The 13,539-nt window shown below is 40.2% G+C and overlaps 1 protein-coding gene across 1 annotated transcript; it reads right to left on the bottom strand.

Moving 5' to 3' along the window:
- Positions 1–1,861: 1,861 nt before the first annotated feature.
- Vha55 (V-type proton ATPase subunit Vha55) lies at positions 1,862–12,398 on the bottom strand. Its single transcript, XM_034981493.2, has 11 exons — positions 12,218–12,398; positions 10,682–10,800; positions 10,284–10,413; positions 9,927–10,058; positions 9,072–9,196; positions 7,937–8,167; positions 7,461–7,563; positions 6,505–6,659; positions 5,996–6,133; positions 4,571–4,699; positions 1,862–3,955 (listed from the first exon to the last, which is right to left on the bottom strand). The coding sequence occupies exons 1-11, from the start codon at positions 12,300–12,302 to the stop codon at positions 3,818–3,820; spliced, it is 1,485 nt and encodes a 494-aa protein (XP_034837384.1). The 5' UTR covers positions 12,303–12,398; the 3' UTR covers positions 1,862–3,817.
- Positions 12,399–13,539: the final 1,141 nt, after the last annotated feature.

Below are 13,539 nucleotides of genomic sequence, written 5' to 3' on the forward strand. Positions count from 1 at the left end.
CAATTTGGTTTTATTTTATAGCTTTACTAGCTTGTGCCCGCGACTTCGCTTGGATTACATTTTTAGGGTTAAAAGCTTATTACATCTTCCTAAATAAGATGTCCTAAATGGTATAGTTACCGTCAAACTAGCCAACTTTGCCACTCAATGATATATACTTTACTTTACCAAAGCAATTTATATGATGACATTCCGCCACGAAAAAAGAAAAGTTTGTTTATTTTGTTTTGTTCTATAGAACTTGACGTCCTCGGAAAAATGAGAATTTTATCCTAATTTGTTCCATAGAACAATTTTTGAAATTTTTCTACGGAACAAACTTCATTTTTCGTGGCGGAATGTCATCAGGATCATTTTTAGGGCTCCGTAATCCAAGGGTGCCAACGGGATTAGCGTCCCGTTGGCTGTAACCTCCGTCTTAGATTAAGGAACTATAATAGGCATTCTAATTCCAAACGTTTCGTTTGAGTGAAAGATGCCGAATGAAAGACAGAAATTAGCCGCCATCTGATACCACCATTATTAGTTACTAAAATTAATATCAAAGATGTTGCATGATTAGAGAATAATACATCCTTATAAATGCCAAAGTGTCTATCTGCTAGCCCACGGCCCATCCGTACAACCGATTTTGACGAAATTTGGTACAGAGATAGCTTGCATCCGGGGAAGGACATAGGCTTCTTCTTCTTCTTCTTTCTTCTTTGGGGCTATACAGGTCCTTACTATCCCTGAATCACTGCGACCGTCTCTGATCTATTGTGTTTGCCTCCACTTCACACTTCCTTATCAAATCCTGTGGCCGCCAGATACAGCAGCACCTTCTTGACTGGAATTGAAGTAACATCCTCCGGATAAATGATGTGTCTCCCTAGGTGGACGCTACGTTTGTGCATCAGAGCGGGGCAGAAGCAGATAATGTGCATCGGAGTCTCGGGAGACTCGTGGCACAGTCTGCAGATGTCCGAGCCCTGGAGCTTAAGGTTATACATGTGCCTTTTCAGGCCACAGTGACCCGTTAAAGCTCGCACCAGGATGCACATATTACTTCTGTTAAGCGACAGCACCTCAGATGCTACCTTCTTGCTGAAGGATTTAACCAGCGCTTTCGAGTGGTTTAGCCCTGGCAGGTTTCTCCAGCGGTTGAGTGTGTCATAGTAGCAATAGGTTAGAAGGGTAAGTTGAACCAGGCTTTTAGGTATACCGCAGACCGGCTCTGGGCCTATCTGACGTGCCTTTGCGCCTGATTTTGCCAGAATGTCCGCATTTTCGTTGCCTACTCTTCCAGCGTGCCCTGGCACCCATCGTAGAACCACCCTGTTGTGTTGGGCCAGGGTGTTTAAGTTTGAGTCTATCGTCCGTAAAGAAACCAGTCCTCGAGTCGGAAGGCGCACCTTTGTGTTCCTGGTGCGCCTCAGACGGTGTTTAGGGACTTCATTGGTCCCCTGAGGTGGGTCCTCAGCAGGCGCCGCTGGCTGGGTTGCGCGAACGTGTTTGGCCCCGTAGCCCAGCCACCAGGCGATGCGTGGAACATCGTGGGGTTTTAGTCGGTAAGAGTCCGACACAACCTCCGCACCTCCCCGGGTGCGGTGGCATCCATGAGGATTTCCCCACGGAAAAAAAAAAAAAAAGGGTGTTTAAGTTTACTCTGCAGTTTTCAACCAGTCTCGAGTTAACAACCTCTGAAGACAAAGCTGAAAGAGCTGCTTGGCTATCCGAATGAATGTAGGACATAGGCTACTTTTTAACTCGGAAAATCAAAGAGTTCCCACGGGACTTTTAAAAACCTAAATCCACGCGGACGAAGTCGCGGGCATCATCAAGTAATGAATGGATGTATGTCGACAAATAAAATCAATAGTTAACTTCTATATTTTTTATTTCCATAAAACAACAATGTCCTTATTCACTTTACTCATCAAATACAGAATTTCAAGCTATAGAGTGAAAGAGGAATCGATTTGGAATGTAACATGTTGTTACGGGGCTATTTCTTTATTTATTATTGCTATTTACATAAATAAAATCTGACACAAGTTGTTACAAATCCAAGAATACCACACGTGGACGCATATAAGAATATATAATAATTTGTATTTTAATGTTTAAATATATAACAAGCCATCAACAATTTGTGCACGAAAAACAACTCACAAAATTATTTATAGTGCCCAAAGCACCAGCATGCAGAACAATTCGACACCTGCAAGGAAAAACATCGTATCTCATTTTTCGTAACTTTACAGGAGAGCTCGTCAAAGATTTAATTTTTTTTTATTAATTTCTGTTAAGACCACAACGTAAAATCTCCACTTTCATATAGTTTATATATGTTATTATTGCAAGTAGGAACTTTATTATTTGTGAGTTACAATTATTTTCCACAGTATGCAACACTTACAAAATGATATTGTAATTAGACATACAATTCAATATTGTGTTAATATTTTCTTTATTCAGAAAAAAAAGTTACGATGAAAATTAGCTTAATAAGAAAATTACTTGCCAAAAACAAGATGGTATCTTATTGATTGCCGCCTTTAGACAAGTATATGAAACTAAATATAGCATTTTATCATCTTCAATGGATGCGGACTAAAGCGAGGTTTAGACTAGCAAGAACTTCTTGCAAGTTATTAAGCAAGTACATGCAGACTTGTTTACACTACGAGCAATATTGTACATGTGCATACATTTGTGACTTGCGGCAAGTCCAGCAAGTTACAAAACTTGCGGAAGTGATTGTTTACACGGTAGAAATAGCTTGCGGAAGTCAACTTCTGCAAGTTTTGTTGCTAATCTAAACCTCACTTTACAATGTTTTTCCACTAGCTAAAATCGCAATCGCAACGAGACTTAATTTAGATACAAGGGTGAGCTCAAAAAAAGAGCGTTTTTATTCACTATGATTGTAACTCAAAATCGCAAAAAGTGACTTACGATGTTTTTCCTTGCAGGTGTCAAATATTTAAAATACTTACAATTTTTAATTTGTCCAGCAAAAACTACTATTACAGAAGAAAATATATACAAATGGCAACATTTCTTTTTCCACTGTTTATGCAACACAAACATGTAAACGATTTATTATCTTTTTTTACCAAATTATTATTTATTACTAGCAACGCGATTGTTATAATTTTGTAACTTGATTGTAATACATGTAATACACATTATTATACTATTAACAACTTACTAATAAACATTAGTTATAATATCTTACAAAATATCGCGGTCCGACATTCTAACCATACGAGGGAATAAATAAATAAATAATAGACATTACATAAGTAAAATCGTTCGCTTAAATCCATAATAAAAATCGTTGTATATAAAGAGCAATGTGACGTCTGGGTTGCTATACACAAAAATACTGCAGCAATAATTTACAGATAACAATTTTTTTATTCAGATAAAAGTTAGCCCTTGACTGCAATCTCACTTGGTGGTAAGTGGTGACGCAATCTAAGATGGAAGCGGGCTAACCTGGAATGGGTATGGCAGTTTTTATTAAATCCATACCCTTTTTGGTTTATACACGGCATCATACCGAAATGCTGAATCGCTTGGTGGTAACTAGCCAACGGCCGACACCAGACCACCCAGAATTTTTGATCAGACAATACACAAACCGACGCCAATACCGTTATGATCGTGGGTCGGTTTGCTTTGATACGTCACTTGTTTTTTTTAACGAATTCTAGCGAATCCAGTATGAAAACGCTGCCTGCTGTTAGTCTCGACAGTAAGATGTGATAAATAGCTTTATGAAAAAGTATTAGGGATAGAATGTCGGGCCGTGTGTCGGGATAGAAGTCTAGTGGCGCGAGTCCCTGGGATAGAACTCCGCGAGGACCGACGCCGGGATACGTTTCAGCATCTCCTTGGGGAAGATACGGAGCAGCTGCCAGCCGATGTCCAGGGATTCGAATACGGTGCGGTTCTCGTAGTTGCTCTGTAGAAAACATTTAAAATGTGAACAATAATGTAAATGAAGGTATACCTAATCTGTACAATATACTTCTCACGCGCTATGGGTCAACTGTCATAACATGTACATTATATTATTACTAGATATCGCGCCCGCAACTTCGTTCGCGTGGAGGTCTTTTAAAAATCCCGTGGGAACTCTTTGATTTTCCGGGATAAAACGTAGCCTATGTCCTTCCCCGGGATGCAAGCTATCTTTGTACCAAATTTTGTCAAAATCGGCTGAACGGTTGGAACGTAAAAGGCTAGCAGAATATTAGTAAGTATGAAAGTATGGATAACTAGCTGATGCCCGCGACTTCGTCCGCGTAGATTTTCGTTTTTTAAAATCCCGCGGGAACTCTTTGATTTTCCGAGATAGCCTATGTCCTTCCCCAGGATCAAAGCTATCTCTGTACCAAATTTCGTCAAAATCGGTTGAACAGTTGAGCCGTGAAAAGCTAGCAGACAGACAGACACAATTTCGCATTAATAATATTAGTAAGGATGTTCGGGCCACACTAACGGGAAACAGCACATCAAAGAGATTTAAGGCGAGATTTATGGTGTAAAGTGCTAGGATAAGGATGATGAAACTGACCTGTGTGATGAAGTTCTTCTCGAACTTTCCGAGGAATTCCAGGTACAGCAAGTCATCAGGCGTCAGCGCCTCTTCGCCCACCACGGCCTTCATCGCCTGCACGTCCTTGCCGATGGCGTAACACGCGTACTGTGGAAACATAACATTGTAATAATGGGGATCTACAGCCAAAATTATCTCAGAGGGCGGTACAAGAGGTCTGCGTATCTCGCGACAGGCGTAAATCTCGCGATCATTGCTGTCAAACGTCACACGTAACAGCGGCTAGAGAGAGACAGCAATAGCCACAAAAAGAAGAAGAGAGACAGCAAATGAACTGTCGTCTGTCGCATTGCTACTGCTGCTGTCGCTACTGCAACGTTTTACGTAATCACCCCGCCGCCGGTCAATGCATGCTCTCAGCTTCATAGTTTCTTACTTAGATTAAGGAGGTGTCATGTTTACATGACAATTTTTTATTTTATTATGACGCTTGACAGCTCAGTATAGCTGTAGGGCGATTGTCTAAAACCTGCATCAAATCTCAATTGTTCTGATTGGCTGAATTTGTGCGATTCTTGTTGCAACAATGCATTGTGGCCAATAGTGAGCGAGAATTAACCAATCAGAGATGATTGCGATCGTGACATTGTAGCTGTCAAACAACCGCGGTAGGGCCACTGGTTCCACAGACGATACTACAGTACGACAAGGCTCTTTTGGCATTTGAATGACTATAACAGGGGGGCACAGTTGTAAAACAAAGGCAAATAAAATCTCACTTTTAGGAAATATATTGAAAATGTCAAAGCCGAAAATCGAGTAGGTTTTATCTAATTTTAACTGAAAGAAAAATTGGGAAAGCCTTGATAGTCCTTCGAACCGCATCAGATTAATTATTACCCAGTGGAGAACTCACCAGCTGGTTAGAGATATTAAAGTGGTCCTTATGCGGGTCATACCCTCGCCAATAGCGGACTTCATGAGTCGGGACAGATAAGGCTGCACAATGGTTGGTAGTATGATCACTTCTACCTCCTACATTAATGGTCCTTCGAACCGGATCAGACTACTTATTACCAGGTAGAGAACTCACCAGCTGGTTAGAGACATCAGAGTGATCCTTGCGGGTAATACCCTCGCCAATGGCGGACTTCATGAGTCGGGACAGATACGGCTGCACAATGGTTGGTAGTTTGATCACTTCTACCCCCTACATTAATGGTCCTTCGAACCGGATCAGACTACTTATTACCAGGTAGAGAACTCACCAGCTGGTTAGAGACATCAGCGTGGTCCTTGCGGGTAAAACCCTCGCCAATGGCGGACTTCATGAGTCGGGACAGATACGGCTGCACAGTGGTTGGTAGTTTGATCGCTTCCACCCCCTACATCAATGGTCCTTCGAACCGGATCAGATTACTTATTACCAGGTAGAGAACTCACCAGCTGGTTAGAGACATCAGAGTGGTCCTTGCGGGTCATACCCTCGCCAATGGCGGACTTCATGAGACGGGACAGAGATGGCAGCACGTTGACTGGAGGGTAGATCTGTCTGTTGTGGAGTTGACGGTCTACGTAAATCTGAAAGAAGGACCAAACTATAAATATAATCTCTTTCTACTGGCTATCATTATCTTACAAAGAGTATTTTATTCTTAATTTAACATGCACTTTATAAGTGGTCTAATCATAACATTTAGCTTGAACAAAAATCGACAAAATAATCGCAATATTTTATCACAGACAAATTTATATATGCAGTTTCAGCTAGAATGTCCACCACCATATACAACAATGCCCACGTTTGCATTAACACATTGGGTAAAATGATGATCACAATCACCTCTGATTGGCTGAATCGCACTATTGGCTTTAATTGTTGCAGCAGGAATACCATTAATTCAGCCAATCACAGCAACTGAAATCATGATCGATCTTGCTAATGCTCTCACCTGTCCCTCAGTGATGTAACCGGTCAAATCGGGGATGGGATGAGTGATATCGTCGTTGGGCATAGTGAGGATGGGGATTTGTGTGATGGAGCCGTTGCGGCCCTCCACGCGCCCGGCGCGCTCGTAGATCGTGGCCAAATCCGTGTACATGTAACCTGTGGCCAGAATATAAACTCTTTAGTGATAGCATTTAAAGATTTTTACAGTACGCGGCAAAAAGGAATGTACATCAGCGATTTTTTATTTTATTTATTTATTTATTGTAAACCACGAGCACATGCTTCTTATCATTCATGTACTCGTTGATTTCATTGGTAAACTGACATAGAAGTTGAGACGTGTTTCGATTTTTTTGAAAGCCAAATTGTTTTTTGTTTATAATATTGTTATCCTCTAAGAAGTTTTTAATTTTGTCGCCGATATATTTTTCTATTACCTTATCAATACACGACAAAAATGACAATGATTAGAATGACATTTCGGCTTGTAGAGCGTTGTCTCTGTCACTCATACCTATATGACGTTTTGTCGGTTTCAACGCGGAGAAATTAAGCCTCACCGCACACGAGCTACACGCCACAGCCACAAACGCCGCGACCTGAAGCTCGAAGTGGCTACAAAGGTGGCTGACGCGCGTGACAGCCACTTGTGGTCGATGGTAGACACTTGCGGTCGCTGGCCGCTACTTTTTTAACCCTTAACTTGCAGTATCATAATGGACACTGACGAAGAATGTGTAATGATAAAACGTCGTCGTACACACTTGAGTTGCCTTCGATTCGTACAGGTTAACTGACGCGACGGGAGAGACGGATGGAGTTTCGCGCGGCGTGGCGTGTGGCGGCGTTTTGTGTCGGCGTATAGCGGTCGGTGCCGACCACAAGAAGCGAGCAGCGACGTTTGTGGCGTGTGGCGATCAGCACGTGTTTCTGTCGACAACAGTTCAGAATACGTACCGGGGAAACCACGTCGGCCGGGCACCTCCTCGCGGGCGGCGGACACCTCACGCAGAGCCTCAGCGTATGAGGACATGTCTGTTAGGATGACCAGCACGTGTTTCTGTTGACAACATTACCATATTATATTAGAAATGATATAGGAACAAATTATCGCATCATATTACCTACACAAAACAATATTATAAACAAGAATCTAAGAAATAAGAATAAAATGATTCACTCAGATCTAAACAATGGTGTGATGGGAAAAATAGATAATAACTAACCATTCTCTTAAAAAGTTTCTTGAAGATTATTATTATTTTGATATACATTATTATTCGCAAAGTTAAGTGTGATGAATCCTTCCAATCATTGGCCAAGTTCGAGAACAGGAGCACATTTTTTATTATGCCATCCATTTTTATCATAAATCCATTCTCTAAAAAATTGTTTTTGACTATATCCTGAGACTAAAGTGTAACTTGGCTTACCTCACACTGGTAGGCCAAGAACTCGGCAGCAGTAAGCGCCAAGCGGGGAGTGATGATTCTCTCAATAGTGGGGTCATTGGCCAAGTTTAAGAACAGGCACACGTTTTCCATGGAACCGTTCTCTTCGAAGTCCTGTTTGAAGAATCGCGCGGTTTCCATGTTTACACCCATAGCGGCGAACACGATGGCGAAGTTGTCTTCGTGATCGTCGAGGACCGATTTGCCTGGGACCTGTTAAATTAAAAAGAAATTTATTTATTTTCTGAGTCGTCATTAAGCATGGAATGTAAGATTACTATTATCCTCCCGTCCGAATTTCAGCCACGGCGGCCAATCTGGCCAATCTCCATAGCGATTAACCAAATTGGCCGCCGTGAGGAGATATTATAGTGCACAAACACAGGTGCACACTTTATTCCCTCACTCTCATAGCCTGATGGGTCAGAAATCCAACAAGACTGGAGAGAGATTAGGTGCAGGACAGACACCTTTACGTGCTCTCCAAGGCACGGAGGTGGAACAGCACCAACTTCCTAACTCCGAGCTAGTAGTTACTGAGAATTTCTTAACAAAAAACTGAATACCTAACTATTTTTTGGCCCAACCCGGAAATCAAACACGGGACCTCCTCATTTGCAGTCGAACATGCTAACCACTAGACCAACAAGGCAGAAGCTATAAGTTCCTATATACATTGACATACAGCATTCAGCCCTGTAGTTCAGCGAGCCACTTAAACATTGAGATAAGTACTCCAACGCTTCCAGAAGGTCTACACTCACGTGCAAAAATTAGATGGATATATAATTTTCATGCCAGCTTGACGGCCGTGGTCATGCGAGAGGTGTGAGGCCTAGGCAATGACATTATAAATACCACAGACATAATATTATGTTAATATTACGTGCCGTATAAAATTCGTGGTCGAACAGAAGATACGAAATGCCAGAGAGTAGAAAAAATAGCACTCTAGAAATGTGTTGTATTTTAATGTCATTACTTAAATATATGCATGCCTGTCTATTTTTATTTTTTACATAAAATATATTATTATTGGGACGTTCAAGAGATTCTTAAAAAGAGATGTTTTTATTGACAATGATACAACTAAAGAAAAGAAGTTTTTTATAGGTACCTTGACGAGACCAGCTTGTCTACAAATCTGGGCGGCGATTTCGTTGTGGGGCAAACCAGCGGCAGAGAAGATGGGGATCTTCTGTCCACGGGCGATGGAGTTCATCACATCAATAGCGGAAATACCTTAGGAAGAAATTCAAAAATATCTGAATAACTTGTAAATTAGAGGTCCCTAATCTTTTTAATCTTGTCACCGCTGTGACAAAGCCACCGTCTCCACAGACGAGAGAATAGCTACAAGTCCGTTCTACTATCTAATCTCCACGGTACAATGATAATTCTGCCAGCGTGGACTCGCAATGACTCGCCACGAGATCGCAACGGATCGCCGCGTGACGTGGCCGCAACGCCTCGTTGGGCCTCTCAACTGTCGCGTAACGTGGCGGTAGCGCCGCGAAATTCGACAGTATGGTCGCGAGACTGTTTTAACTCGTGATCGACGATCGACTCTATCTTAAGCTCACTTACCCTAGGGTGAGATCTATAGAGCGCACTTAAGACAGAGTTAAAACGAGACAGAGCTATATCTCTCACATAAATCTATCTCGTTTTAACTCAATCTTGAGTCTGAGCAAAGTCAAAGTGCGCTCTATAGATCTCAGGGTCAATGGTATAGCCGCGAGACGCGACGAGTCCGTGACGCTATACTCCTCCAAAATCACTCGTCGTATCGCCGCGATAATATCGCCCTGTGTAGATTAGCACATATGAGTTGTGTCAGGTGGCACGGCAAGACTATCGTCTGTGGAGATAGAGCCCTAGTAGGGAAACTGATTTTCTAATGTTGAAGATGAACATTTATATTTTGGAAAACTCAAACTGGCATCTAATGATGAAGACGTATAGTACTTACCAGTTTGGATCATTTCCTCTGGGTATATACGGGACCAGGGGTTGATGGGCTGGCCCTGAATATCGAGGAAGTCCTCTGCCAAGATTGGGGGTCCCTTGTCGATGGGCTTACCAGATCCGTTGAAAACACGACCTGGTTGCATAAGATAATCAAATAAATTCAAACGCTCAAAAATCCTTTTTTTTAAATACATCTATAGTATGCGACAGGTCGAGATGGCAATCGGGGTGGGGAAGCCCTGCACACCACCCGCGCCGGGTTATACCGCAATCTGAACCTTTCGCGTATTATATATATCCACAAAGTATGTAGGTATAAAACCATAATTTTCATTACAAAATGATGAATTCCACTCACCCAACATGTCTTCAGATACAGGGGTACGCAAGATATCGCCCGTGAACTCGCAGAGTGTGTTTTTGGCGTCAATCCCTGATGTGCCTTCAAATACTTGTACAACAGCTTTGGTGCCGCTGACTTCCAGAACCTATGACCATTTACAGACTGACAGATGGCATTTACAGAAGGATTTTTGCTAGTAATAAGTGTAACTATAAGGCTGCGGATACACCTGTAAGTTTTACTCACGTAGTGGTAGCTTACATGATTAACTTACGACAAATTTACTAATGTAAACAGTCTTGTAAGTATACTCCATCTGTTATACCATTTTATAAGAAAGAGTTCCCATAGGATTGTAAACTAAATCCACACCGACAAAGTTGCGGGCTTCAACTAGTAGTCATTATATTTACCTGGCCAGATCGTAGGGTGCCATCTGCAAGTCTTAGCTGGACAATTTCCGAGAACTTGGGGAACTTTACTTCATCTAAGATGACAAGGGGCCCGTTCACACCAGACACAGTCTTATAAGCTGTAGATAAGAAAAAAATAAGTTAAAACTCTTTCAACTGTTATTTAAAAAAAAAAGAGAATAGTAGCCAATCTAATCTAATCATGACTAATATTCCCCTTTCTCCTCCAACTAAGCACAAGCTTGCGTAAAGTAGGTACAACAATAGTGCAACGGGTGGGGTTTGAACCACAGACCTTTCAGAATTCAGTCTACTCCTCAACCATTGAGCTAACGAGTCTATAGTACAGTATTGAGAATTAGCGGTTATGGCTACCTTGATAATTTCACAAGCAGTTGTTGAGTGCTGTAGTCTTACAAGTGGGAGGTCCTGGGTTTGATTCCTGGCATGAGCAATTTAGGAATTTATAATTTCTAAATTGTCTCTTGTGTCTAAATTGGCTTTGGCTAGTTAATCCTTACTGGAAAACCTGTATGTACCACCTAGCAATTTAGCATTTCTGTACAACATTGTGTATGTCACCGATAATCCCTAATTGGTTTAAAAAACAACCATACCCCTTTCTGGGTTAGTCTGGTTCCATCTTAGACTGCACTTGTTGGTTAGTGATGACTTACCAACAAGTATATCTTGTGGGAACTCTTTGATTTTCCAGGATTTAAAGTAGCCTATGTCCTTCCCCGGGATTCAAGCTATCTCTGTACCAAATTTTATCTAAATCGGTTGTACGGTTGGGCCGTGAAAGACTAGCAGACAGACAGACACACTTTCGCATTTACAATATTAGTATGGATTCAATAAAATCTGCTTTTTGAACTGATGGTGAAAAAGGCAATATAAACAGACTACCTGGAATCAAAGTTTGCAAGCTAGGCCTACCTAAAGTGTTAAATTATATTTCTGCAAATATAAACTGCAAACTACAGCCTAGGGCCCAGCCACAAATTGAACTAGAGTTCAAGAGTTGATAGACACTATTTTATTTCTTATAAAAACAAACTTGTCCTAGTTTAAGACTAGAATAAAATAGATTACGTAAAACTGGAAAAATAGAATACATTTTAGAACATATTCAAGGCGAAAACAAAAATGTAGGGCGGCGCCTGACCTGCCTATTTTTCCGATAAGTATTAAAACCCTAGGCTAGATATATAAATACACTAAAGTTTTACTGTGGTTTTACAATTTACTAAGAGTAAATCCGATAAGCCTTATTGTCACCAAAAAAATTCAACATTAGAACCGAAGTCGATTGACAAAATCATTCTTGATTTTCATAATTTCTGCAATCGAAAGTTTCCATTGAAATAGCTTTTCTTTTACAGTTTTAACGGAGCAAACAGCAACAGTAAGGTAGAATATGGGAAAACAGTCCATTACAGGGATTCTGATAGCAAAATCAATAACTTGACATCACCGATTTGCCAGTTCTAAATACGTACAATCAGATGACGTTATAATTAATAGCGTACTTACTCAGACGGGGCTGGGATATGAAATCCCTGGATACCACCAGGGCATGTTCTTTATTTGCCTGGGTAGCTGACATAGATTTTGCCATGTTTCAGTTTTCTTTTGGCAGGCCGCTCAATAAAATACCAAACTGCGCTGCCTTCTCGCCCGAAAACTGGCGAATGGACGTTTTGTCTATGGCACTTCACGTGCTGTCACGTGACCTATCACAAGATAATCATTGCCAGTTTGTGATTCCAATTACCTCAATAATCTCAAACAGTCTTTTTTGTTTTACTGTTATACATTATTAGCTAGCCGACAACCTTAAATATTACCTTACTTACTGAAATAAATGAGAGAGTCAACAACACTGTACGCTATGTACAATGTACATATGATATTCTCAGAGTACAGTGTTGCTAACTTTGGAATTTCATTTCATAAGATTCTGTTATATGTAGTTAGTTACATAAAGAACGTAATTGTATGTGTCGTAAAGAACAAAATATAGTTACATTACTTTTCTATTCTATTCTATGTTGGTCAACAACTGCCTCAATCTCGGACAGTACTTAACTAATTGGCTAACTGGTGGTCAACCTAAGGAACAGTCCAATTTTTGAGATTTTTCATAAGAATTGACCCCAAAGAAATTTAGTAATTAGGTGTTTACTAGTTTTAAAATGCTTCCTTTTTACTGTGCTTCTGTCAGCTCAAATTGAAGTAGAGAAATTGGTACATTGATTCATTTAATATGACACAACTGAAACTGAACCACATAACTACATCACTATTATCTTAAATATGGTATCATTATTTTTACAATTTGACATTAGCTAATACCATTTTTCAGAACTAAACAATTTAAAAACACAATAATAAGGCCGCTATTTTGGTTTTATTAAAAAATCTAGTTTTTGCAAGATTCAAAATATTCAATCTGCTTATATTTTGGGAATGTAGTCATAGTGGCAATAATGAAAATAAAAAAATATTTACTATCTATGGTTTTATTAAAAAATCTCAGATTAAAAATATTATTAAACTAACTAAATATTCATCAAATATTCGTATTATAAATTATTTAAACGTATAATATAAAAAAATAAGGATATTTTAATACCTATCATGTTTTTATGCATTATTTTTTGTTGCTTGTTTTATATTCCATAATATTTACTGTGCATATACGTGTGCATATTTATTGGCAATAAGAAAAAAACCTCGTCATCTATGTTATTGGTCTGTGCTCGTCATGTCATCGTTAGTTCTTAGAAAGTGACAAATAACAAAATGTCATAGCTGCTGCCAGGCGCCACCGCGCCAATATTTAAATTTAAAAC

The sequence above is a fragment of the Maniola hyperantus genome, chromosome 24, assembly GCF_902806685.2.
Source record: "Maniola hyperantus chromosome 24, iAphHyp1.2, whole genome shotgun sequence".
In the NCBI taxonomy this organism is placed as follows: domain Eukaryota; kingdom Metazoa; phylum Arthropoda; class Insecta; order Lepidoptera; family Nymphalidae; genus Maniola; species Maniola hyperantus.

Coding starts and splice junctions, on each gene's coding strand:
- Vha55 (XM_034981493.2), bottom strand. CDS start 12,302: ATGGCAAAATCTATGTCAGCTACCCAGGCAAATAAAGAACATGCCCTG. Junction 9,197..9,926: donor AGAGGAAATGATCCAAACTG/GTAAGTACTATA, acceptor TTTCTTCCTAAG/GTATTTCCGCTATTGATGTG. Junction 8,168..9,071: donor GACAAGCTGGTCTCGTCAAG/GTACCTATAAAA, acceptor TTAATTTAACAG/GTCCCAGGCAAATCGGTCCT.